Source organism: Bos javanicus, chromosome 14 (genome assembly GCF_032452875.1).
Source record: "Bos javanicus breed banteng chromosome 14, ARS-OSU_banteng_1.0, whole genome shotgun sequence".
In the NCBI taxonomy this organism is placed as follows: Eukaryota; Metazoa; Chordata; class Mammalia; order Artiodactyla; family Bovidae; genus Bos; species Bos javanicus.
In genome coordinates this window covers 7,647,993-7,675,650 of record NC_083881.1, presented here as the reverse complement: position 1 = coordinate 7,675,650, position 27,658 = coordinate 7,647,993, and the positions used below count along the sequence as shown (strand labels likewise).

Genomic DNA, 27,658 nt, shown 5'->3' with positions numbered 1-27,658 from the left:
CTCAGTCGTGTCTGATTCTTTGCGACCCCACGGACTGCAGCATGCCAGGCTTCTTTGTCCATCACCAACTCCTGGAGTTTACCCAAACTCATGTCTATTGAATAGGTGATGCCATCCAACCATCTCATCCTCTGTCATCCCCTTCTCTTCCTGCCTTCAATCTTTCCCAGCATCAGGGGCTTTTCAAATGAGTCAGTTCTTCGTATCAGGTGGCCAAAGTATTGGAGTTTCAGCTTCAGCATCAGTCCTTCCAATGAATATTCAGGACTGATATCCTTTAGGATGGACTGGTTGCATCTCCTTGCACTCCAAGGGACTCTCAAGAGTCTTCTCCAACACCGCAGTTCAAAAGCATCAATTCTTTGATGCTCAGCTTTCTTTATAGTCCAAACTTCACATCCATACATGACTACTGGAAAAACCATAGCCTTGACTAGACAGACCTTTGTTGGCAAAGTAATGTCTCTGCTTTTTAATATGCTGTCTATGTTGGTCATAACTTTTCTTCCAAAGAGCAAGCGTCTTTTAATTTTATGGCTGCAGTCACCATCTGCAGTGATTTTTGGGGTCCCCCAAAATAAAGTCTGTCACTGTTTCCACTGTTTCCCCATCTATTTGCCATGAAGTGACGGGACTAAATGTCATGATCTTAGTATTCCGAATGTTGAGTTTTAAGCCAACTTTTTCACTCTTCTATTTCACTTTCATCAAGAGGCTCTTTAGTTCCTCTTCACTTTCTGCCATAAGGGTGGTATCATCTGCATATCTGAGGTTATTGATATTTCCCCAGGCAATCTTGATTCCAGATTGTGCTTCATCCAGCCCAGCATTTCTCATGATGGACTCTGCATATAAATTAAAAAGTAAGGTGACAATATACAGCCTTGACGTACTCCTTTTCTATTTGGAACCAGTCGGTTGTTCCATGTCCAGTTCTAACTGTTGCTTCCTGACCTGCATACAGATTTCTCAAGAGGCAGGTCAGGTGGTCAGGTATTCCCATCTCTTTCAGAATTTTCCATAGTTTATTGTGATCCACATAGTCAAAGGCTTTGGTGTAATCAATAAAGCAGAAGTACATGTTTTTCTGGAACTCTTTTGCTTTTTCTATGATCCAACAGATGTTGGCTATTTGGTCTCTGGTTCCTCTGCCTTTTCTAAAACCAGCTTGAACATCAGGAAGTTCACGGTTCATGTACTGTTGAAGCCTGGCTTGGAGAATTTTGAGCATTACTTACTAGCATGTGAGATGAGTGCAATTGTGCAGTAGTTTGAGCATTCTTTGGCATTGCCTTTCTTTGGGATTGGAATGAAAACTGACCTTTTCCAGTCCTGTGGCCACTGCTGAGTTTTCCAAATTTGCTGGCATATTGAATGCAGCACTTTCACAGCATCACCTTTCAGGATTTGAAATAGCTCAACTGGAATTCCTTCACCTCTACTACCTTTGTTTGTAATGATGCTTTCTAAGGCCAACTTGAGTTCACATTCCAGGATGTCTGGCTCTAGGTGAGTGATCACACCATTGTGATTATCTGGGTGGTGAAGATCTTTTTTGTATAGTTTTTTTGTGTATTCTTGCCACCTCTTTTTAATATCTTCTGCTTATGTTAGGTCCATACTATTTCTGTCCTTTATTGTGCCCATCTTTGCGTGAAATGTCCCCTTGGTATCTCTAATTTTCTTGAAGAGATCTCTAGACTTTCCCATTCTATTGCTTTCCTCTATTTCTTTGCTTTGATCACTGAGGAAGTCTTTCTTATCTCTCCTTGCTATTCTCTGGAACTCTGCATTTAGATGGGTATATCTTTCCTTTTCTTTTGAAAAGCCTTGGCTCTCCTTGAGGAGGCCTGCTGTTCTAACAGCATCCCATCTTGCCTGTCAGGAGGTGTAGGCCCACAGCAGGCTCAGTGCCTGCATTATCTCTGCTCTTTGCTCTTAATAAACTTCCTCCTTTCTGCAGTACTCTGTGTCTGGAAAATTCTTTCCCAATCCACATTCAGATTGCCACGGAAAACTGGGATACTTTTCAAGCAGCATTCTAGAACAAGAAGCTTTTCACTAGCTTCACATCAGCCACCCAACAGACCCCCCATTACAAACTTGAGCAACGTATGAACAGCTGTGCGGGCCCTCGCATCACAGCCATACAGCCAGACGGAGACTCATCTCGAGTCAAGAAAGTGAGTTCTCCAGGGCCTTAACTTCTGAATCGTCCAAAAAGCTTTACTCTCAATTTGTAAACTATGCCCCTGCCTCCAGAGAGCATCAGTAGTTCACCAGTATCCCTTCTTTAACTTACTGTGACACACATCAATCAAGTAGTGTAGATGTTTCATATAAAACATGAGGTTAGAAAAATGATCATTTATGAAGCACGTTTTAAGTAAAAGAGACTCTGCTCGGTGCTCTATTTTCATTAGAATTGTGAACATACATTATGTGCTTCTGTGTTCTGGGCACCGCTTCTCACAGGACAACATGTCACTTATTCATTCCTCCCAGCAGCCCAGGGAGAGGGGAGCCAGTGTGAATATTTCTCACTTACAGAGGAGGAAAATCAGGCTCAGAGAAGCTGAGTCTCTGGCTCCATAGCACGCAGCTGGTGTGAGGTGGAAGTGACAGTGCCCGTCAGGCATCTGGCTCTAGACATCATGCTCCACGCTTCTGCCCGCTGCTATTTCAGACTCACCGCGACCCTGAGCTGCCAAGCAGCGAACTTGTCTATAGGACAAAGTACAGACTCTCTGAAGGGTGGGCTACCCAGCCCTCCTCCCCAAACCCAACAACCCTTTCCATTCTGTGTTCTCTGACAGTGCTGGGAAAATTACCTTTTAAACCCTGATCGACTACATTCTAGTTCTCTGACCTTGATTGGTCATCTTCACCTCTCTAAGGACACCTCTCTGTGTCCTTATCTGCAAAATGAGGGGGGAAACCTCTTCCTTTGCAAGGGTCTTGTGAAGTCCAACCAGATGGCCTATGTGAGAATGCTTCATTCCATGCCAAGAACACAATGGAATTCAGCCAGTGCCTGTTTTCTTCCTTTTCCTTTCCTGAACTTCTGAACTTCAGCAGACATTAGTTTGCAACTTACCTGAATGCCTCTTATGTGCTTCCAGCCAAAATACCCTGTCAGCAGGAGCCCTAGGAGTGAGCCCACTCTGTTACATTTATCACTGGAATGGGTGCTCTTCCTGAGTTATTTGAGGGTGAAGCTTCTGAGTTTACTTCTTCATAATTACCCGCTTGCCCAGCAGTTTCTGACAGATGCAGGAGCTTATTAGATAAAACCTTCACTGAATCCATAAGTGTATAACCAAACACAAGCTTTTCTGGCCCCTCACCGGAGCGTGATAGTGACTCAGTGACGTGAGATTTGACTTGGCTTACCTGTGCATGCCTGGATTGATCTCCAGGGGGACCTAGCTGGGAAGGATTGTTTCTCAGCTTCTCTGCATTCAGTTCAATTAAAGGAACGTGTCATTAAGAGGCAGAACCTGACGCGCTCGGAAGACACCCAGCCTTGTCCTCATTTCTGGGAGCATCATGTCAGCTCTTCCACACCCCTGTCCAGATTAGCCACTTGAGAAGCATTTTGAATGGGCAGGCGTTTGCCCGTGTCCTTTGTTCAGACTGACGACTCAGCAGAAAAAGGAAGCGCACAGGCTCCAAGACCAAAAAGAATTTGGGGTGCTTGCCTGCCATGCTCTTATTCTCTCTCTCACACATGCTCATGTAGATAGATGCTATATTTTCTAGGATTAAGAGGAAGCAATCTCACTTTTAAGTAGCATGGAAATAGTGAGTTTGCCCAGTCCTTCCAGCTGTTTTTTTTTTAAAATAGTTTTATGGCTGCTTAATCGAGGTTTGCCATGGAACACTTCACACAATCAGGAGGGATGTGCCCTGTGCGCCCTTCTAAGTGCTCAAGTCAGTTTCAGCCTAAAGCGGCCCCACAGGGAGAAGTAGTGTAATGCTGCTGCTGCTGCTAAGTCGCTTCAGTCGTGTCCGACTCTGTTCGACCCCATAGACAGCAGCCACCAGGCTCCCCCATCCCTGGGATTCTCCAGGCAAGAACACTGGAGTGGGTTGCCATTTCCTTCTCCAATGCATGAAAGTGAAAAGGGAAAGTGAAGTCGCTCAGTCGTGTCTGACTCTTAGCAACCCCATGGACTGCAGCCCACCATGCTCCTCCATCTACGGGATTTTCCGGGCAAGAGTACTGGAGTGGGGTGCCATTGCCTTCTCCGACAAGTAGTGTAATAGGTAAGAACAAATCTTACTCCATACAGGATCTGTTTCTTTCTCTTTTTTCATTTCATTTCATTTTATTTATTTTAAACTTTTAATTTTGTATAGGGGCTTAACTGATTAACAATGTTGTGTTTCAGGTGAACAGTGAAGGAACTCAGCCATGTGTATATATATGTATCCATTCTCCTCCAAACTCCCCTCCCATCCAGGCTGCCACATGACATTGAGCAGAGCTGCCTGTGCTGTACCATAGGTCCTTGTTAGTTATCCATTTTAAATGTAGCAGTGGGTACATGTCGATTCCAAACTCCCTGACTATCCCTTCCCCCTATTCTCACCCACTTACCCCCCAGCAACCATAAGTCGGCCCAGAAAATTGCAGGTGGGACCCAGCGGTCTTATCTGCAGGGCAAGGGCCGGAGCCAAGGTTGCTGTGGGGACATAGGGGACTTCCAAAGAGAAACACTGGGATGTTGCGTAAGAGTCAATGTGGCTCTAGGGTCAAGCTAAGTCAGAAATGCAGATAAGCCAGACAGAACTGAAAGAAGAGGGGCAGTTTTACATGACATAGGGCAGAAATGATAACTAGATAAATACACCACCAGAAACAGACTATTGATCTCATAGGGACAGCAAAACATCTTGTCTTGCCAAAGGGTTTCAGTTCAGCCGTTCATTGCCTGAAAAACAAAGCAGATCCTAATCTTTTCTGGTTAAATGACAGTTTAAAAAGTTTGGGGAGGTCTGTGGTTGGTTCAGGATGCAGAACTGGAGTATGATGGTGACTTTTACTATCATTTTAATTTCTAATGGCAAAAATTCTTCTTGAAAGTCTGAATGATACATCCTCAACAAATGTTTCTCAAGGTGTTACACAGGTATCTCGAGGGCTCTTGTTAACATGCAGAAATCTGAGTCAGCAAGTCTGGGGCAGGGCCTGAGACTCTGCATTCCTAACCTACTCCCAGGGCATGCAGACGCTGCTGGCCCGCAGACCACAGTTTGAATAGCAAGCGTCTCCACACCACACCTATGTGCACAGTGGCCTGCATCCGAGCAACTTCTAGGACCTACTTAGGGTCACTCTGTGAATGTGTCTGCAGCTGGGCTATGGCAGAAAGAGCCCCAAACGAGGGAACAGGATATCGGAGTCCAAACCTTGGTCTTGTGGTAATGCGACCTTTGGCAAATTATTTTGGCTCTCAGTGTCTCAGTTTCCTTACTTATAAAACAAGGCTAGTGGGAGGCTTCAGTGCGCTCACGTGCAGAGACAGATGGCACATTTGTACACAAACCTGGGTCTAAAAAGAGGGCAGCCCCCTGCTCCCTCAGGACCAGGCTTGTTGGGTCCAAACCAAGTCCTTCTCATGGCCCCTCCAGAGGCATGTATTGGACCGAAGGGCCTTCAAAGGCAAGCCCTCACTCCAAGCCCTTTTGGGGTGCCCCTGGTGGCCACGGGCTGGAGCCCCTGGTGTCCTGTCTTGCTGATTCTCCCAGGGGGAGCACTGACTTGGTGCTTGAGGGTTTGGCAAAGCAGTTTCTTTTCGCATCCTTCCCCAGCCCGATGTTCCCCCTCTTCTTCCTCCAGGGGGCCTTTCTCCCCTCTCCTCTGCCATCACCACCTCCCCCACGTGACTGCGTGACTGCCCGCCACCCCAGTTTCCGCTTGGAGGTTTGCCGTCCAGTCCAGGCGAGGGCCTTTCAAAGCTCTCCTGCTGCACAGCCCTCTCCAGCATGTGGAGCTGGGACCCCTCCCAAGCCCAGCAGAGAGGGAAGGATACTCTGCAGGGAGGGCTGTCTTAACCTCGTCTGTCTATTGAAAGAGTTTTCGCAGCAGCAGCCCCCTGCTCCCTCAGGACCAGGCTCATGTTGGGTCCAAACTAAATCCTTCTCATGGCCCCTCCAGAGGCACTGTATTGGACTGAAGGGACCTCAGTTTCCTGCAAAAAGGACCCAAGTATGACTCAGGGTATGAGTTATAAAAGAAAACAGAGGGAAGAAAATCCAAGAAAGAGTGGCTATAGGGACTTCCCTGGCAGCCCAATGGTTAAGACTCAGCACTTTCAATACAAGGGGCACTGGGTTCAGTCCCTCATGAGGGAACTAAGATCCCACATGCCTTGCAGTGCGGCCAAAAAAGTATTTTTAAAAGAGGGGGGTGTATGTATAGCTGATTCACTTTGCTGTACAGCAGAAACTGATGCAGCGCTGTAAGCAAATATAGTCCAATAAAAATTAACTTTAAACAAGATATAAAATAAATCCCACTTGAATATAAAAAAGAAGAAAACAGGGAAATTGGACTTCATCACAATAAAATACTTTTGTGCATCAAAGGACATTATCCAGGGACTTCCCTGGCAGTCCAGTGGTTAGGACTCCATGCTCGCACTCCCGAAGGCACAGGTTTGATCCCTGGTCGGGGAACTAAGATCCCACAGGTCTCACAGCATGGCAAAAGAGAATAAAAGGACATTATCAAGACAGGAAAAATACGAACTCTAGAATGAGGGAAAATATTTACAAATCACATATTGGTGAATCTAATATCCAAAATATGGAAAGGACTCTTACAATGTAATAAACACACGTCTACAAAGATAAACAACTCAATTAGAAAATGGGTATGGAGAATAGATATTTCTCCAAAGAAGGTAAGCTCATGGTGAACAAGCACAGGAAAAACTGCTCCGTGTCGTTAGGCATTAGGGAAATGCAAATCAAAACCCGTGATAGCACTTTACATCTGCTAGGATGACTGTTAAAATTGCAAAAAAAAAAAAAAGGAAAAGAGCCAGAATTGTCATGAATGTGGAAATATTGGAATCCTCGCATACTGCTGATGGGACTATAAAATGATTCTGCCACTGTGGAATGGCTTCAGGGGTTCCTCAAAAAATTAAACATGGAATTAGCATGGGACTCTGAAACTCTACTTAGATAGCTATCCAAAAGAACTGAACAAATTCTTGTACATTAATATTTACAGCAGTATAATTCACAATAGCCCAAAGGTGGAAACAACCCCAATGTCCATCAATGGATGAATGGATAAACGAACTGTGGTCCACACATGCAATGAGATATATTATTCAGTGATAAAGGGGAATGAAGTTATGATACACGCTCCAAGTTGGATGAAACTGGGCAACATTAGCTAACTGAAGCTAACCAAGCACAAAAGAACAAACATTGTATGATTACCTTTATATGAAGTATCTAGAACAGATAAATCATACTGATAGAACACAGACTCATGGTTGCCAGGAGCTAAGGAGAAGGCAACAGAGGATAAACGGTTCATAGGAAAGAGGTTTTATTTTGAGATGATGAAGATGCTTTGGAACTAACTAATGTAAAAGGTGTAGAATGCAGTGAATGAAGTAAATGTCACCGAATTGTACACCTTAAATAAAACGGTTAATTTCATCTCAGTGGGAAAAAAGTATTTGAAGAACTAAAGGATACCAACAAAAGTTCTTTATTCATTAGAAGCAAAGCTGAGTGTGTCTAACTGTGTCCCTTTGGGCAGGCCCCTTGGTTTCCCTGAGCCCATGTCCTCTGCTGTGTAAAATGGGAATGTTTGCCTGTCTCGCTGAACTGCTCCGACAATTCCTTGACAATTATCTACTATCAGGTGAAGCAAGAGATATCTCCAATAAGAAATAAAATGATGTCAAATGTGTATTTTATGTCAGTCTGAAGTCATTCCTATGCAGTTCCTTCTTCTCGCAGATAAGCTCTTTGTTACTGTCTCATAAATAGTCTCTTAATTACACCCTCTCTGACATCCGCCTCTAACTATCCATCCCCAACTCTAAATCTTAGCTCTTTATCATAAGCCCCATGAAGGGAGAGATCTTTCACCTGCCCCAGACTTCTCAGTGCCTGGCCAAAACCGGGATATAGAATAATGATGATAGCTGTCATTTTGGGGGTGCTTCCAGTGAGCGGGTTTCTAGGCCAAGCACATTATTCACAGAGTGTTTTATGAAGTTCTTGCAACATTTCTTTAACGTAGCTAGGTATCACCAAGCCCATTTTATGGACGAGAAGAAGGATGCAGAAGGTGAGTGGCCTCTCCAAGGTCACACTAGGTGAGTGATGGAGCTGAAATCCGGTCCAAACCAGAGAACTCAGTCCTTCAGGGCCACATCCTGAAGATTTTTAAATGCCTAGCTGGACTGAGTTTAACTTGTTTCCAAGACTAGATCTTAGAAGACAGCAGCCTGACACGAAAAGGCACCCAGTCGACAGTTGAGAGACTTGTACCCTTGACCAAGCTCTGTCGTTTTTCTTCCTGAGCTTCAGCTTTTCCATCTGTTTGATGGGAGGGCTGGATTTCTGTAATGCTATGAATGCCTGTGAGACACTCATTATTGAAGGCTGAGAACTTCAGCTTCCCTGGATTTTCTTGGAGATCCTCATTTTGTTTCAAGAGTTTTCGACTTAGTCATTTCACCGTCTGAGAAACGGCCCCACTAACCCCTGGAGTCACCTAATTGTCAGGCAAGAAATATGACAAGATTCCCTCGACTCAAAGTGGGGGGCTCATCACGGTACATCTACCTCTGTGCCCCACCCAGCACTCCTGAGCTGGTGGAGGGGCTCCACTGCCAACTGTCTAGGACCTCTTCAGTGCGACTTGTCACTCAGCTCATAGCTGAATCCCTCCCCAGGAACTACCCTTGGACAGGGGAATCTGCCTCCCCCAATATCACACCCCCATCTGAAGGCTGTCTGCGCCAAACAACTAGCCCGTTGAGGGGGTGAGCTGCAAAGTCAGGCTCCTGCCCCCCAACTCAGCTCATCCTCACAGGACCAGGCAGCACAGAGCCCCTGTCACAGACCACATACATTACACACGTCATGACACGGGGCTCCACAATGGTTGGAAACCATAGCCTCGTGCACACACAGACACGCACGCAGGCACACTGAATGGGAATTCTTACAGCCCGTGTCTTTGAGGGTGAACAATGTAACTATTAAAAAGTGAAAGTATCCATTGCTCTGAGTGCTGCTTGAGATTCCTGGAATGTTAGGAAATGTGTTTACAGTTGAGTCCTTGGTTCTGGATATGACCCAGAAACAGGGTCAAGCAGAGAACCTGGTTTGTGATGGGTGTCAACATGCGTCCATCAAACATTTACTGAGCACCTAACCTTCACTGAATTCTCCAGGCAAGGATACTGGAGTGGGTTACCATTCCCTTCTCCACGGGATCTTACTGACCCAGGGATTGAACTCAGGTCTCCTGCACTGCAGGCAGATTCTTTACCATCTGAGCTACCAGAGAAACCTTATTTTATATATTATATATAGGTATTAACCTTGGCTAGGCATTGAGCTGGGTGCTGAAGAGTAGGAAGGTGAGCAAGACAGAGTCCTGGTCTCCATGGGGATTTGGAAAGACGCACATCAAAGCAGGGGCAGACCATTCCCTGGGAGAAGTGCTCCGTGTGCATCAAAAGCAGAAAGCAGAGGCTCTTGTCTTTCCTGCTCACCACTGCGTCCTTGTACCTGGTACGGTCCCCGGTACAGAGCAGGCCCTCATAAACCTGCTGGATGGTGAGCACGAGGGTGGCACTGACTCTACTTAGGGAGTCAGGGAGGTAGAGAAAGTTGGCTAATATAAGAAACTGGGTTCTCATGCATTTAATTATTGGTCCATTCATTCATGCATTCATGCATTCATTCTTCCTTCATTCTTTATCCCTTCAGGTGTTAACTGAACCATTTGCTTTTGTGATGGGAGGGGAGATGAGTAACAGCTAAACAGCCACAAAACTTGGAACATGTTGTAACAGGTCCAGAGTCCAATGGGCCCCAGAGGAAGAAAGGTCAAACAGTAAAGGGAGGGTGTGAAGCTTCCCAGAGCTGGTGGCGCTCAAGCTGGCTTTTTGAGGGAAAATGGAAATTTTCAGATCCTCAAAGGGGCTGGTGTGAGGCTGTCAGTGAGAATGTGGGGCAATTAAAATGGAGCTTCCCAAACGCTGAAACCGCAGTCTTGGTAAAACTGACAACACACCACAATATGACCTTGTGCATGAATGTGCTTTACAAGCTGTGACACAGCCTGGGGAGGACCGAAGAGAAGACTGAGCAGAGTATAAGAATGTGCATGTTGTCTAACATGTCTATTCAGTCGCTAAGTCTTTGCGACCCCACAGACTGGTAGCCCACCAAGCTCCACTGTCCATGGAATTCTCCAGGCAAGGATACTGGAGCGGGTTGCCATTTATTCCTCCAGGGGATCTTCCCAACCCAGGGATCAAACCTGCGCCTCCTGCATTGGCAGGTGGGTTCTTTACCCCTGAGCCACCAGGGAAGCCCATAATAAAACCGTACATGCTGGTACATTTTGGCTCGACAAGTCTGTGGGAAGTGCTGGTGGTGGTGTTACTGCTCTTGACATTGCAGTCACATGCAGAGCTTGCCATCGGTCAACAAAACCCCGGGGTATTAAACTTGAGAGAGATGGAACCGCAGAGACTTCATAATCGTCTGGCTTTGTGGTTTTCTTGTCCTTTACTCTCTTATGTACTCATTCATGTATGTCCGTGGATCTTTCTTCATAAGAACTCTAACATGTAATCGCCACGTGTGAACCAGCCCATGTGGACTTAGGACCTCACCCCCTGGCCAGGACCCCACTCCCTTCAGCTACCTCGAGCCCCCATACAGTCTCCACGGTGATTTGAGACTTCCCAGGAACATCGTCAAAAATCTTCAACTGCAATGTTGAAAGTAGGATCCAAAGACAGCAAGTGACTTGCCCTTAAACTGAGTCCTGTTTTAGGGAACAAGACTCTTTTCCTGAAAACACCCAGGAAATCTGGCCTTACAACTGGCATGACAAGAAACCGGTCCTGAGAAATCAGGCAGGGCCCCGCCCCTCACAGTCAGGATGGGGGCCTCTGCTCCAGACCTTCGTTCCCCTCTCCCCAGCCCAGCTGAGACACTGCTGGTGGAAAGCCTATAGGCATGAGGCATTAAGCAACCCGCCTCTAAACCTATTGCTGTTGGGTAACAATCATATCATCTTGAGCAACAAATTTGCCTCCTGAGCCTCAGTTTCCTCATCCATGAAATGGGAGCATTTGAGAGGCTTCAGTGAAACAGCATGGGTCAAGCCCAGTGGGTCTTTGATAAATGCTTGTTTCTTCTTCCTCATGGCATCAGAGGTTTGCCAGAGATATTTTCCATCTGACCTTGCAGTTTCAGACTTGTCATGAAAGAATTAGTCACAGGCGTCTCTATGGCCAAGGAGCAGCATTTTCCTTTCTTAAATCATTACCTCCATAAAAGGAGTCAGCCTTTTAAAGTTACCCAATGGCTTGGTGGGTGCTGTACTTCCGTTGGCCTCTGGATTCCATGAGGGGACGGTTTGTGGGTACTGGAACCTCCTGGAACAACAAGAATAGCAAGAAAGACCAGGAACAAACAGTAGAAAGTCTCCCAACATACCCTCTGCCCCTTCCTGGGGACTGTGTACTGGAAGGAGAAAACTGGGCCCAAGGAATGATCACAGTCTTCTGTTTGTGTATTTTTATGTCCATTTATTTATTCTGGGCTCTGCTGGATCTTCATTGCTCTGTACGGGCTTTCTCTAGTTGCAACAGTTGGGCTTCTCATTGCAGTGGCTTCTGTTGTTGCGGAGCACATGCTTCTGTAGTCTCAGCGCCAGGCTCCAGAGCACAGGCACAAAAGTTGTGGTGCGTGGGTTAGCTGCTCCACGGCATGCAGGATCTTCCTGGACCCAGGATTGAACCTGTGTCTCCTGCACTGGCAACAGATTCTTAACCCTTGGACCATCACGGAAGTTCCAAGCTAAGTCCTGAAGGTCAAGGAGGAGCTGGCACATGAAGAATGTGAGCATGTGACCAGGGTGGATGGACTCTTTTGGGAAAAGAACTGGGATGGAGGTGAAGGGCGGGGGCTTAGAGTGAAGATGGGCGGTCAGCATTGCCCCGAGTGGTACATGCGTGGTAAGACAGGGCTGGAGACAGAGGGGGCGGCCCATCATGGAGAGTCCTGGAAGCTCTGCAGGGAGCTGGATGCTTTCTTTGCAACTTTGGGGAGCTGTTGGCAGGCTTTAATGAGGGCACGGTGGTATCGGAGGTATATTTCTGAATGAATATCTAGGAGACAGGGGAGCTAGTGTTTACAGGGCCAAGCCAGGGGCAAGCGGTTGCTGAGGGAACGTCACTAAAATCCCATGAGCGCAGAGGTGGGGAGCTGGGTCCTCTCAGGTGAAGTGGGAAAGCACGGGGTGGGTTTGTTGGATTTAGGGGGAATGAAGGAGGCATGGGGCAGACCTTGGGTGTCTGACTGGGTATTTGCCAGAATTAGGGGGCCATTCTCTGAGAGGGAGAGAAGACAGGAGTTGGGTCCTGGTGCCGCGTCCTCCCAGGCCTCCCAAACTCCTCTTGGTTTGGATGGAAACACAGAAATTCAGTTCCCAGAAAGTTAGTTTGATGCCTGTCATCATTGGAAGGCAGAAGAAGTTACATTTAGTATCGAAGAGACTGTGCTTCAAGTTTTGCTGAGAAAGATCAACTCCTAACACATCCAAGTTGATCCTCAGTATGTATGTGCATGTGAAAGTCACTTAGTCGTAACCGACTCTTTGAGATCCCATGCACTATACAATCCACAGAATTCTCCAGGCCAGAATACAGGAGTGGGTAAGCCGTTCCCTTCTGCAGGGGATCTTCCCAATCCAGGGATTGAACCCAGGTCTCCTGAGTTTCAGGCAAATTTTTTTACCAACTGAGCCACCAGGGAAACACAGATTTGACCCTCAGAAACAGTCCTGATTGAAGAAGCAGGAGGAGGTGGTCAAGCATTCAGACCCTGGACCTTTTTGGATCAGCCCCCAGGTGGTCTCCACTACTTCATTCCTTGGCACAGCAGACTTGCTGTGTCACCTCCTTGCTGGTTTCTTGGTTGCTAAAATGCAGACACTCCCTCAATCTGCGGGGTGATCATAAGTATCAGACGAGATGGTGAACGCAACATGTTTAAGACCACGATCGGCTCCTGTGAGCTCAGACAGTGTTTCTCCTTCTAATAAATCACTCTGGTGGACACATTTCTCACCCATGTCTTCCCCTCACTGGGGGAAACCCAGAGAGAAAAGAAAATGGTTTTTCAAAGCCAAATAGTCACTTATTGGAAGAGGGAGTTTTCTGTCTCAGTCACCCTGCCCCTGGGCCTGATCTCCCAGCAATCAGCTTGGGGCCCTCTGGAATTTCCTTCTTAGCAGCAGCCCATCCACTGGGACCCGGAGAATTCTCAGGTGGCTTCTGGGATTCCGGCCATGGAGTTTCTTTGTGGATTCAAAGCAAGAGATACAAGCCAAGAGCATGCATCACCCGCCTGACCCAGAGACAGCTGAAGCTGCTGCAAAGTTGGCTTTTACGGGGCTTTTCTGCAAACATGGACAGTCAAGGATAGGAAAAAAATATATGTATCTATGTTTGCCTCCTTTTCACCTCCCCAGTGTTAATGGCCGCTTGGTTGCATATGCGTTCCTCCACGAGCTAACAAACTTCAGTGGTTGCAGTCAGACACAGCCCATGTATTTAGTGTTTGCTGAACACGCACCATGAGCACACGGGGAGCTTGGGGCTTTCCTGTGTCTGTCCTCTCTGAGGTCTCATGGCCTTTGTCCTGGTGGAGTGCATAGTTGAGGGAGCAGTTTCAGTTACTTGCCTAAACAGGTAGATGACCAGGGTGGAAGTCAGGGGCCCCAGCTCTGTCTGCTGTCTGGTGTCCTTTTCACCCCAATAAATTCCCCTGTCCTGACAGAACTGACTGGTTGTTCAAGCCGTGTTGGTTTTACCCTAACTTGCTGTCCCTTCCCTCCACACTGCCCGTCAGCTGTCATCTCCTCGACTGACCCTAGAGCCATTTAGTGGCCCTGTGGTCAAACTGGTTGTGCACAGGCAGGTGGAAAAGTCCTGATGATCTCAGTCCTCCCAGGATCTTTCAGGTTCTGGGGGTCTTGGTGAAAGTCAAGGAGCCGGAATTTCCCCTCATCCCCACATTGGGTCCTTCAGGGATGTACCCATTAGTTTCTCCCAGAGGGGAAGAAGAGTCAGGCTGAATCAGGATGTATTATGATGAACATATGTGTGCACGCTAAGTCACTTCAGTCGTGTCCAACTCTGTGACCCAGTGGACTGTAGCCCGCCAGGCTCCTCTGTCCATGGTATTCTCCAGGCAAGAATAGTGGAGTGGGTTGCCATGCCCTCCTGCAGGGGATCTTCTCCACCCAGAGATCGAATCCATGTCTCTTATGTCTCCTGCATTGGCAGGTGGGTTCTGTACCACTGAGCCACCAGGGAAGCCCATGATGAACCTTTAGCAGGAGACAAGTCCTGTGGGGGCATACAGGTTCAGTGAATTGGAGCTGAGCTGGATTCAGATCCCACTTCTAACACCTTCTAAGTGAGGAAGCCCTGATACCAAGGTTGGCTTAGTGTCTCCAAGTCTCCACCTCGACATTTGAGAATGGGGCTCTGACAAAAATTTTCAGGGAGTGCAGCGAGGATTAAAAATAGTCTTCTAATGCAAAACCATATTCACACTCAACTCTTGATCCCAGATGGCAGGCACAGAGCTGGTGGTTAGGTGTGGCTTCCTGAACTAGGCTGCCTGGGGTCAAGCCTGGGCAGTGACCTTGAAACAATTTGTTTATCCTAAGTCTCAGTGTCCTAAGCTGAAGACAGGCATAGTAACAGCACTTTGCAGGCTATTTCGAAAATTAAATATACATAGACCAGCTCTTAGTCCAAGAATAGAAGCGGAGAAAGCCAGTATAAGGAGGTGTACTAGGGAGTGGCCAGAATTTTAAGACAACTGCTAGTCACCAGAACCCCAACGTCATGTAGTTCTGACTTAATTCTCGCTGCACAGGGTTGCTGTGAGTGAGAGGATTAGTACAGGAGAAGGCACTTTGCTACACTGTAAAATGCTCTGCGAGTACAGAGCTTGTGAGCTTGTGATGGTCGTCATTGTCATGGCTGTCTGGGTCCATCTCTTCTGGCTTCTAAGACCATCCTGGCACGTGAGAGAAGTTGGGTCAGTATGTGTCACATTGATGGGGTTCCCTTTGTGTTTGCTGAAATGCATAAGTGTCTTCCAGGTGGGACCAATTTCCTATGACTCTGAGCCCCTGCACTGGATGTGGAGTCCAAGTCCATGACATCTTCCATTACATTCCTGCTGCTGTGTGAATGATAGCTCCAGTGGACATGCTTTGCCAACTTTCCAGCTTCACCTGTGTTCACTAATATTATCATCTGCCGAGGGGATCCCAAATGTCATCTGCCCTTTCCCGGGAAGGAAAAGAAACGATTGCTGGCAATACCCTTTATCTAACATTTTTAACGGGCAGCTTGCTGTATTTTTAAAAAGATATGGAAATTAAACCATCTCCAGGAAGCATTTCCCGCCTCCCTCTCTCTAAATCTCTGCATTTGCACAATGCCCTTCAATTAAACCTGAAATCAAATCATGTTCCCCTTGAGTGGTCATTTTAATATCTGCAAGTTTCCCCGGGAAGGAAGATTAGGGGGAGTGATTGATTCCACTGTCTCCGCAGAAGCACTCTTGAATGTCTACATCGCCCAGTGACAGGCCGGAGGACAGCCTCAGCCGCCGTAGGTCCCTCTCCTGCGCTCTGACCCACGCATAGTCTTTCTCTCTGAATATTCTCGCCTGCACGATGGCTGGTGCCTTTTATGTCTGTCCTCATTCTGAGCCTCTCAGGGGGCAGTCTATCCTCCACGTCTACTGACACTTCTTCCTGGACTCTGAGTAGGGCGTCTCTTGTCCTCTTTGCCCAGGATCCCTCCTCAGTCCTCTGATCAGGGAGCCCCGGTTGTCCTTTTTGGGGCACCACCTGGCACACGTGCTCAGTCCATGCAGCCCGCACTACCCGTGACACAGAAGCCAAGGTCCTAACAGAGGTTTCTCAGTTCTTGCGCCCTCCTCTGACGGGCTTGCTTCCCCATCACTCATTTGGGGCAAGCAAGCCAGGGGATCTGTGCTGCCTCTCAAAGCTGTCAAGTCCATCCCTGCCCAGGGCCTTGGCTTGGCTCTTGGCACTGCTGTATTCCCTCTGACCCCAGAGACTCACTCAACTCAGTCTTTAATAACTTCAGCTTATGCACAATGTTGTCTCTTTCTGGGGTGGAAGGGGCCTCCAGACAACCCTTTTAATGTAGCAACTGCTGCCCCCTCCCCACGCCCCATACCCCCCTTCTTTGTTCATTTTGCTCCCCAGCATTTACACTTTTGCATCCAGAACCTGGATATGTTCTTCTCATTTGTAAGTTCACGGAGGCCAGGGAGTTCTGTTTTTTTTTGTTTGTTTGTTTTGGTCCTGGTGGATTATTATCTGCCAGTGTTCCTTAATGAAGGTTCTGGAATGAATATAATCTGTAAAGGCCTGATGGATGCGTCTCTCTGACTCTAGGGATGGGCAGGTAGCCCAAGGCTGCCTGTATCTGCTGGAAGAAGGGATAATCCCAAGGAGGCAGAAGGCTCAGGCCACACCAGTGAGAGTCAGCACACTGGCTAGCTGGAAAGAGGCTCTTCTCTTCTCTGGAGCTGCTGAGTGAATAGTATGTGGGCTCCCAGCTACAGAAGGCCATTTTACCGTTATTCAGGGCAATGTGCCCAAGGAGGAAGCCTGGTGAGCAACACAAAGCTGGGAGATGGAGAGAAACCTGCCTCAGGGCCTTTGAAGTAACTCTTCCTTCTGTTAGCTCTCCTGGATTCATCCATACCTGAAACTCTGCCTCTATTTGTATTTCAACTTGTTTGTTTCAGTCAATGAAATCTCTCTTTTGTTTAAGCCAAGCTGAGTTGGGATTAAGCCCCTTGCAACAGAAGGAGCTGTGACTAGTTTCAGTTAAAGTGCTGTCTTGGTCCTCCTGGATGACTGGATATTTGTTTGCTCTCCTGTCTTGCCCTGCACATTGCAGATTTCTCCTTGGTAGCTCTCATCATTGTGTTGTCCTGTATTATCAGCCCATCTGCTCTTCACCAGTCCCAGCCTTCCTTGAGGGCAGGGCCACATATAAGTCATTTTTAAGCATTCTGTAGCTAGAAGTGGAGAAGGCAACGGCACCCCACTCCAGTACTCTTGCCTGGAAAATCCCATGGACGGAGGAGCCTGGAGGGCTGCAGTCCATGGGGTCGCTAGGAGTCGGATACGACCAAGCGACTTCACTTTCACTTTTCCCTTTCACGCATTGGAGGAGGAAATGGCAACCCACTCCAGTGTTCTTGCCTGGAGAATCCCAGGGATGGGGGAGCCTGGTGGGCTGCCATCTATGGGGTCGCACAGAGTCGGACACAACTGAAGCGACTTAGCAGCAGCAGCAGCAGCTAGAAGAAAGGCACATTTAGGCATCCTACACCTAAAACAAAGTCAGGTACATAGCTGGTGACCAATAAATATTTGCTGTGTGAATAGTTGAATGAATGAAACCAGTTCATTCCATTCACCTGGGTAAATATCCTTTAGATAATCTTGTATTTTCAAACATAACCCAAACACCTTTTCTGGCCTCAGCAGACTTCGCCACTCCTGATGTCTTTCCAAGTGCCTGTGATTTCTCAAAAGACCAATGCAGGACAAACTGAGGTGGCTGCTTTATTCTCTACCAGACACCAGCCCACATCATTTAGAGAAGTAGTGTTTCAAACAGATTAAGTTCAGCAAACTGAGCCCTGCAGTGAATTAGAAATTCCTTTTGATTAAAAAAAATACCTTTTATTTCAAACACGCAGAGTCAAAGAGTGAGTTTATGTTTTTAATAAGCTGTTCCATATTCTGGATTTGATTTGATTTTTCAAAGCATAATGAAAGGAAAACTGGGAGTGGGGGAATAATTTATTAATATTTGTCCACATGACCTGAGTGTTCATGAGTGAATTATATTTGAATGGGGGGAGGTTGGTGTGAGGATGGGTATTATTTAAAAATTCAGGGGGGTGCTTCAATCTCCTAAATCTTAGATCAGTGAAAAAGTAATAGGGAAGGCTGTCTTGTTTTGAACAACAAAATGATGGCCAACTCCTGGTTTGGAAGCCTTCAGCTCTTCCCATGGCTCCATGGGCAGGTGACCCCATTTTCAGTCTCTGACATCCTGGTTCCCAGCCTGATCCAGAAGGGGCACAAGAATATCAACAGCCTCCAGAGGAACTTGAAACCTCCTCTGTCTTTCAGACTCCTGATGCAATTTCCTGTAGAGCATTGGCAGAATTATCACAGTGGGCCGTACACACTTATTTGTGTAGTTGATTGAATAGCATCTCTCTTCTTCATGATCGGCGCAGGGGTCACGTCTGTTTAACTGTTGCCATTGTTATTTCTATGCTGTGTTTGTCCAGAGCTTATCATAGAACCTGACGTGCGTAGGAAGTTTTCCCAAGTATTTACTCTGCACTGAATGAATGGAGAGGGCAGCTCTGGGACTGGGGTGGGGGCTGCCTGCACCTGGCTTCTGTGTGGACAGTGATAGTTGTCCACAGTCCTTTTTGCTGACGCACAAAGGCCAACGGCTAGGATGAGCTGACCACGGGGCCCTGAGTTTCCTTCATCTCCTGACACATACATTGACAGCAGACAATGGGAGTCAAAGTGGGGTAGGGTTGAGGTAGAGATGGGGTAGATGTATCAAGTTGGTTTATTTTTTGCTGTGCTAAGATTTTTTATTTTTAAATTAATAAAAATAAAATTAATAACTGCAGATATGCAGATGACATTACCCTTATGGCAAAGAAGAACTAAAGAACCTCTTGATGAAGGTGAAAGAGGAGGGCTTAAAACTCAACATTCAAAAAATGAGGATCTTGGCATCTGGTCCCATCACTTCATGGCAAATAGATGGGAAAACAATGGAAACAGTGACAGACTTTATTTTCTTGGGCTCCAAAATCACTGCAGATGGTGACTGCAGCCGTGAAATTAAAAGACACTTGCTCCTTGGAAGAAAAGCTATGACAAACCTAGACAGTATATTAAAAAAACAGACATTGCTTTGCCTACAAAGGTCCTTATAGTCTAAGCTATGGTTTTTCCAGTAGTCATGTATGAATGTGAGCATTGGATCAAAAAGAAGGCTGAGTGCCGAAGAATTGATGCCTTCAAGCTGTGGTGTTGGAGAAGACTCTTGAGAGTCCCTTGCACAGCTAGGAGATCAAACCAGTAAATCCTAAAGGAAATCAACCCTGAATATTCATTAGAAGAACTGATGCTGAAGCTGAAGCTCTAATACTTTGGCCACCTGATGCCAAGAGCCAACTCACTGGAAAAGATCCCTGACACTGGGAAAGATTGAAGGCAGGAGGAGAAGGGGACGACAGAAGATGAGATGGTTGCATGGCATCACCGACTCAATGGACGTGAGTTTGAGTAAGCTCCAGGAGATGGTGAAGGACAGGGAAGCCTGTCGTGCTGTGGTCCATGGGGTTGCAAAGAGTTGGACACGACTGAGCGACTAAGCACAGCACAGCACAGCATAGTTGATTCACAATGTTATGTTAGTTTCAGCTGTATAACAAAGCGATTCAGTTATACATATATCCATTCTTTTTCACACTTTCCTTGAGGAGACGTATCCCAGAAACCACATGCATACAGCTTAGTATTAACTCATTTGTAACCAGGCACTCTAAACCTATATATAGAAATAATGCATATATGTATTTCTATAATTTATTTCTACTAACTAGACATTGAGAGTACTATTTGCAGCCACTGAAAATATATAAATTATTTGTTTTCCTAAATTATACATGGTGTATTTATAACAAGCACACATAAACTGAGAGTGCATGTTATGAATACATAATCCTGTCTTCTGACATTTATCAGCTCTTTGCTGTGTGCCAAGCTCTGTGCTAAGCCATTTATAAACATTATTTCATTTCATCTTTATAGATATCCCATGGAGAAGATATAAGGAAGTGGTTTTCAGTGCATGCATACTAAGTCGCTGACTCTAGCACCCACCATCTTCAAACTCTCCCCCGGCACTCTGCTCTGTTCGCAGACCAGCCAAGTGGGTTCCAGCAGTCTCAGGACAGCCATCCAAGAAGGCGACAGAGTGACACAGATGCTGTTGGGAGTAGAAACTTGCCAGGAGCCAGGTGACTTGAAACGGTAACATTTCCCTGGGGAACGTGGGCAGCGCTCTGGCTGCTACAGAATCACAAAATGTGATGATCTGCAGAAGATCCTGGCACAGTTCAGAGGTGGGTTTTACTAATTGTCTATGCATTTGCTGGACCAAATCAAAGAGCAAAGTCCAACCACTTCCCACCGGCTCTCCTCTTAATGTCTGGTACTTCCTTCTTGGAGAGGCTCCTCTGGCAGAGAGATGGAAGACTTCTGATTCCTGCAGCACCGAGATGCAGCCCCAGGGCACTGGAGACATGCCTGCTCATTCTGCTGTAGGTTAGAACTAGGAGGGAGCAAGTATCCAAAGCAGGTAGGTCCAGAAGACAGTAATGGAGCCACACTCAAGAGTTGGCCCATTGAGACGAGACTTTCCCCAGGTCCTCCTACTGAGTCCTTGGTCCTTTGATCCTCACTCCAATTCTATGAGACATTGTACACCTCCCATTCCCCCTTTCCACCCAGAGAACCCGAGGCTCAGAGAGACTGTACAATTTCCCTGAGGTCTTAGAGCTACCCAAAGCCAGAACAGAAATTCCAGAATTGATCTTCAAACTTCACTTCATCACTTCGTCCTTCAATTAACCTAAGAGATCTGGGAGATGGGAGGGAAACTCTCACATTGCTAATTGGAAAGAGACCCTGAGGATGTTACTCAATCTGGAGAATGCACTCCAGGTGCTGCTCTTGGAACTTGTCCAGCTGCCCCAGCCTGGAAGCAAATGAGACTTCAAGGTGGGGGGTAGTCCCTCTGGTTCACTGAATTAACCTAGGTCAGCTTATTTCCCACTGAATTCCAAGCCGCTGTTCAGAAGCTCTAATTAACACTCAGAAGCAAGGATGTGTCCAATGGGAATGTTTCAAGAACACACGCACGTAAGCTTGTCCTCCAAACCCATTCCTAATACTAATTAGCCCCACAAGTTCTCCATGGGGCTTGCATGTTCATTTGGAACCTGGTAATGAACTCTTGTCTCGCCCCAGCCTCAGAGATCAAGGACACACATCTCTTTGTCTCCATTATTAGGGTCCTGCCAGTGTCTAGAGGGGGCTGTAGAATTGTCAGTGGCTCCCCATGGCCTGGCAGGGCAAGTTCAAACCCTTCACAAAGAGGTTCTGCCCAGTGGGTTCCCCCACATTCAACTCTGACATGATGGGTCAGTGCTGGGACCACCGAGGCCCTGCATGCAGTGGACAGTGTCACAGGCCACAATGTGTCATTGATCTCCAGCCCTACTACACTAAGCTCAGATGGGAAAGTACATTCTGGAAGCTTCATGCCCAGAGATGGAGGTCTTCACAAGGGTGTGAGGTTGGCAGATGGGAAACCTAACATCTCCTCCCAGCAACACCCCAGTTTGTCCCCCTGGAGCTTATCATTTCTTCTCTGGAGCTCAGTTTCCTTAGCTGTAAAATGGATAATTAATCCCCACAACAACCTTGTCTCATAGGGTGGTGGTGAGAACCAAATGAGTTAAAAACTATCAAATACTCAGAAGTGTGCCTGACACAGAGTAAGCATGAAAGGAAATGTTGGCCCTTGGTGGTAAGATTTCCCCAATTCTGTCCATGTTTTCACCTCTTATTGAGCTTCTGACAGGGACTGTAACCTACAGCTATCCACCAGGGCACGCTGATCAAAGCTCCCAGGTGGTCACCTGCTCAGGGTCTCCTGTTCGTCTCTCACTTCTTCTCAAATCTGTTCTCATCCTTCAGCCATTGTGATGTCTTTAAAAATAAATCTATAGTGTCACTCCCATTACTTGCAATTTTATCCCAGGTTCTTATCTACCAGTAAGACCTACTCAGACTAAGCTCTCACTACCTCTCCCACCTCATTTCTTCTCTCTCTCTCTCTCTCTTTTTTTTTTTAGCAAAGCAGATTGAGCAATTTTACCTTAAACACATAAATAAACATTCATTCAGCTATCTTTTGTTAAAGGTCAAGATTCTTTTCTTTGAGACTGTTTCCAATGATTAAAGTTTAACTTACCTTTCTCATATAAAACCACATGTATTACATAACCCAAAATTCCCAGGTATAATTTTGCTAAAAAGAAAATGAGAATGTAAGCAATTAAAGAGAAATCTGAATTTGAAACTTCCTAGTTAATTATTTTCTCCAGTCTTTTAAAAAGCTCTCGAGTGCTAGTGCTAAGTTGCTTCAGTTGTGTCCAACTGTTAGAGACACTATGGACTGTAGCCCGCCAGGCTCCTCTGTCCATGGGCTTCTCCAGGGAAGGATACTGGAGTGGGTTGGCGTGCCCTCCTGTAGAGGATCTTGCCCACCTACAGATCAAACTCTTGTCTCTTATGTCTCCTACGTTGGAGGGCAGGTTCTTTACCCACTAGTGCCACCTCCAACACCTGATTTGACTTTATTATTTTTATTTTTTTTAACAATTTGCTTTTATCAAGTCTGTAAAAAACATTCATTTTAGCTTTATAGAAACAAGTTTGTTCTCCAACATTTTTCATTGGCTAATATCATGTAAAGTAAATTGCATAATTAGTAAGCATGTGCTAAGTCACTTCAGTCGTGTTCAACTCTTTACAACCCTATGAACTGTAGCCTGCCAGGCTCCTCTGTCCATAGGTTCTTCAGGCAAGAATACTGGAGTGGGCTGCCATGCCTTCCTCCAGGGGATCTTTCCAACCCATAAATCGAAACTGCATCTCCTGTGGCTCCTTCATTACCGGCAGATTCTTTACAGCTGAGCCACCAGGAGAAGCCCATAATCAGAATAATGGACAAAACTGGCACATTAGTATGGGAACAAAGACAACTAAGCCTTTGTAAGTATATTATCCCACTGATGTGAGCCACTGGTGAGCTCAGCTTTCAGGGATACCTCCCACCTCATTTCTAACTACACTCTGCTTGATTCCTGCTCCTGCAATGACCTGTGACCTCACGAGCTTGCTGCTGCCTCAGGGCCTTTGCACCTGCCTCCCCTTCCTCCTGGAAGCTTCAGGTCTCATTTGAAAGCTTACTTCACTAAACAGGCCAATAGAGATGTGTTCGCAAGAGGGAACAGGGTGATAAGAGATTCAAAATGCTGATTTAAAATAATAGTTACACGTATTTTATGGCTGATTCATGTTGATATATGGAAGAAACCAATAAAATATTGTAAATCAATTATCCTTCAATTAAAAATAAATACATTTTAAAATAAGGTAAAATAACTGCTGATGAGCAGAAACACTTTAATCCAGGGACAGGCAGCTGGAGGCGAGGGGAAAGGACTGAAATTGGGATGGTCAAGCTTCTTAGGGGCTGTCATGCGGGAAAAGGAACAGATTGGTTTTGTGAAACATTGTGAGGCTACCTAGGAAACCAGGCTGAAAGACAGGAAACCGCAGGAAACACACTTTTAAGTTTAGCCTCGGGGATACCATTGCCCATCAGAGCTGTCTAGAGCTGGGTGAGCAGCCTCAGGGAGCTTGGAAAAATTCCAAACGGAAACCTCTAGGTTTCCTGACTTTGTTCCCGGATGTTGTGTTTCTGGGTATTGAACTGTGGTGTTGGAGAAGACTCTTGAGAGTCTCTTGGACTGCAAGGAGATCAAACCAGTCAATCCTAAAGGAAATCAGCTGGAATATTCATTGGAAGGACTGATGTTGAAGCTGAAGCTCCAATACTTTGGCCACCTGCTGCAAAAAAATCAACTCATTAAAAAAGACCCCAGTGTTGGGAAAGATTGAAGGGAGGAGGCGAAGGGGATGGCAGAGGACGAGCTAGCTGGATGGCATCACCGACTCAATGGACATGAGTTTGAGTAAGCTCCGGGAGATGGTGAAGGACAGGGCGTGCTGCCGTCCATGGGGTCACAAAGAGTCGGACATGACTGAGCAACTGAACAACAATACTGTGTGCCTAGAAGTCACTGCTGAGAACATAAAAGACCCTGAAGAGGGTATGGGGGTGGGATGGGGCCAGCTGGCCAGTCCAGGATTCCTCATGTCCTCTTCCTTTGCTGCTGCTACAACATAAGAAGTGTGCGGATGAGGCTCCAGTGTTCTCTAGGATGCAGGGTCTTTCTGCCCTCATTACACAGACATAGGAATATGTGGCTTCAGAGTTTTCCAGGACATGTTATGAAACAGAAACTTTGTGATGCAGGAACTGCTCCCCCTCTGCCCTGGGCTCCCACGGCACCTTGCACACAGGGGAATCACCAAGAAACAGATGATATTTGCACCATGAGTCTTGAGGCAATGTTTAGCCCAGAATAATATCAAAGCCAGGATTCACCATTGTTTTTATTATTATTTCCCCCCGCCCCCACTTCTTTGAGGCTAGAGAAGCCAGAGTTGACTGAGTCTTTTGGGTGGATTAATCACCATGGGTTATTAGACATATTCTAGGAGGTGGGAGAGTAGAAGCGTGTGTGTGTTTTTCATGAACAACTTACAGCTGTTTTTTAAAATATCCATTTATTTATTTGTCTGTGCTGGGGTCTTAGCTGCAGCATGCAGGATCTTTAGTTGCAGGATGTGGGATCTAGTATATATGGTTTTATATGAGAAAGGTTAGTCTAGGTAGGTCTTCTTGGTAGATAAGGACCTGGGATCTAGTTCTCTGAGGAGGCATCAAACCCTGGGCCCCCTGCGTTGGGAGCACAGAGTCTTAGTCCCTGGACCACACGGGAAGTCCGCAGCTTAGAATTATTGAATGACTGGGTGAACTGTCTTCTGCAAGGCAGTCAAGGGGACCTCTTCCTTGTTGGCAAGGCCATCTCTTCTCCTTGACCGTGGCCCATCCAGGGCAGGAAGTAGATCCTTGCACCCTGACTGCTCAGGGTAGGGCTGGCACAGAACAGAGGCTGAGCCAACACAGGCTGAGGGCTCTGGGCCCAGTACGCTCCCCGTCCTGCTGACCCTGCGCTCACCTTGACTTTGACCTGGCTGGAAAGGCAGGCAGGCCCTGGCAATAACCAGCAGGGACTTTCTCCTGGGAGAAAGCTCTCAGCTGCAGGCCACTGTCAGGGCGGAGGGAGAACGACTCAGCAGTGTTGAAGATGCTCGGCCACCGGGAGGATTTTGCTGAGGTTTTCTGGGGATCAAAACATCAGATGGTGATTCGTGGTGACAGGAGCACCTGGAGTGGGTGCTCCACACCCTACACCCCATCAGAAGGAGCCTCTCACATACCTGTCTGTTCCCAAGCCTGGCAGCCTGCGTGCTCCACATCTGGACGCAGGGCCAGCCTTGGCCGCTCTCCAGTGAGGCTGCTCTGACATCTGTTGTGTTTTTCCAGCAGTGGGGATCGACAGTTTTGTTCTCTGATGAGCCTCGTAGGCACTGTGTGGAAGGTCAGAGCGTCCTGAGGCTTAGGTAACTTTTCATTGCCTTCTCCTACACCCACCGGGCGTGGTGCAGTGGGACACACAAGAGCCTTCAGTTCAGTTCAATTCAGTCGCTCAGTCATGTCCGGCTCTTTGCAACCCCATGAATTGCAGCACGCCAGGCCTCCCTGTCCATTACCAACTCCCGGAGTTCACTCAAACTCATGTCCATCGAGTCGGTGATGCCATCCAGCCATCTCATCCTCTGTCTTCCCTTTCTCCTCCTGCCCCCAATCCCTCCCAGCATCAGGGTCTTTTCCAATGAGTCAACTCTTCCCATGAGGTGACCAAAGTATTGGAATTTCGGCTTCAGCATCAGTCCTTCCAATGAACACCCAGGACTGATTTCCTTCAGGATGGACTGGTTGGATCTCCTTGCAGTCCAAGGGACTCTCAAGAGTCTTCTCCAACACCACAGTTCAAAAGCATCAATTCTTCAGCGCTCAGCTTTCTTCACAGTCCAACTCTCACATCCATACATGACCACAGGAAAAACCATAGCCTTGACTAGATGGACCTTTGTTGGCAAAGTAATGTCTCTGCTTTTAATATGCTATCTAGGTTGCGTCTTAGAGATCTCCAAACATGGATTCAGTCCTAGTGTGGCTTTCTTCCTTTCTTTCTTTTAAAAAAATATATCCTTTATTAATTTCTTTGTTTTTTAAGTTTTTGGCAGCACAGTGAGACACGTGGGATCTTCGTTCCCTGACCAGGGATCAAACCCACGCTCCCTGCATTGGCAGCACAGAGTCTTAGCCACTGAACCGCCAGGGAAGTCCCTTGGCTTTCTTTATAAGTCAGTCAGTCTCTCTAAACCTTATTCTTCCTCTGGAAAAAGAAAAGAAAAAAAAAAGAAAAAAGGTGTTAATACCCTCATGGGGCTGCAGTGAAAACCAGATGGAGAAAAATGTCAGAAGTCCAGGTCAAATGAAAAGAAAGCTCAGACAACACCATTCCTTTTCCTCATCTCCCAGGACTTTGAAATGTACCCCCATCGACCAGCTGCTCTTATGTTTCTCTCCCTTGACTCAAGCTGCTTTGGGGCCTGCATGCTCTTTCGTCTCCCCTTGCTGGCTCTAGAAGTCCCATCCCCTTTATGAAGCCTTCCTACCTTCCCAGCTCAGGCAGGGTCATGACTCCCTTCTTTGTGGCCCAGGACCTGGCATTTTCTGCATTACTAATATTTTTGGAGTTTAGGCATTTTTAACTGCAATGCAACCCAATGGTACTAAAAAAAATCTTCAGCACATTAAGTAGATATCTGCGTACTCATGCATGCTCACAAGTACAATTCAATTTTTTAAATCCTTCTTACCCAAATGGTTCTTATGACTGGCAAATATCTGCCATCCCTGAGCATGAGACCACTCACAACCTCACTGCTATGGGGAGGCTCCCATCCTTTCTGTCTATAGGAATCCCAGGCACAGGGCCCCTGTGACATCATGGACCATTTTTTGTAGCTTAGTAGAACATGTTGTCATTATGTGCCAGTCATTAAAACAAATCTCCTGTCTGTTTTTTCCTTGAGATGTGATTTATAATAGCGAAAGAAGTTTTTTCCTTCTGTCTCAGAATTTGGATGAAACCCCAGCACTGAGGATGGTCAGGACCCTGACATTCTATACAGAAATGCAAACTCCATTAGTGGAAGGTGGGAGGACCTGTCCAGTGACCCAGAGATTAACAGTAGAGGGTCAGCGGCAGGAGGGGTTTTGAGGATGGGAGATAAGAGTTGGGCTCCAAGGGAGCCTGTGGGGAGCATGCAAGATATGGGGAGAGGCAGCTTACCCTCTGTACAGATGTTTGAGAAGTTCTAGCTGCTGAAGCAGGGAGCTCCAGAGGA

General features: G+C 46.7%; 1 protein-coding gene across 1 annotated transcript in view; it reads right to left on the bottom strand.

Moving 5' to 3' along the window:
- The window catches only part of LOC133260819 (uncharacterized), a 155,819-nt gene that overhangs the window by 107,180 nt on the left and 20,981 nt on the right, over positions 1 to 27,658 (bottom strand). The window contains exons 4-8 of the mRNA XM_061439550.1: positions 25,619 to 25,768; positions 25,357 to 25,520; positions 11,558 to 11,666; positions 10,896 to 10,993; positions 9,765 to 9,852 (exon numbers count right to left, since the gene is read on the bottom strand). Coding sequence (XP_061295534.1) covers positions 9,765 to 9,852; positions 10,896 to 10,993; positions 11,558 to 11,666; positions 25,357 to 25,520; positions 25,619 to 25,768 — 609 coding nt within the window. The remainder of the gene's footprint in view (positions 1 to 9,764; positions 9,853 to 10,895; positions 10,994 to 11,557; positions 11,667 to 25,356; positions 25,521 to 25,618; positions 25,769 to 27,658) is intronic.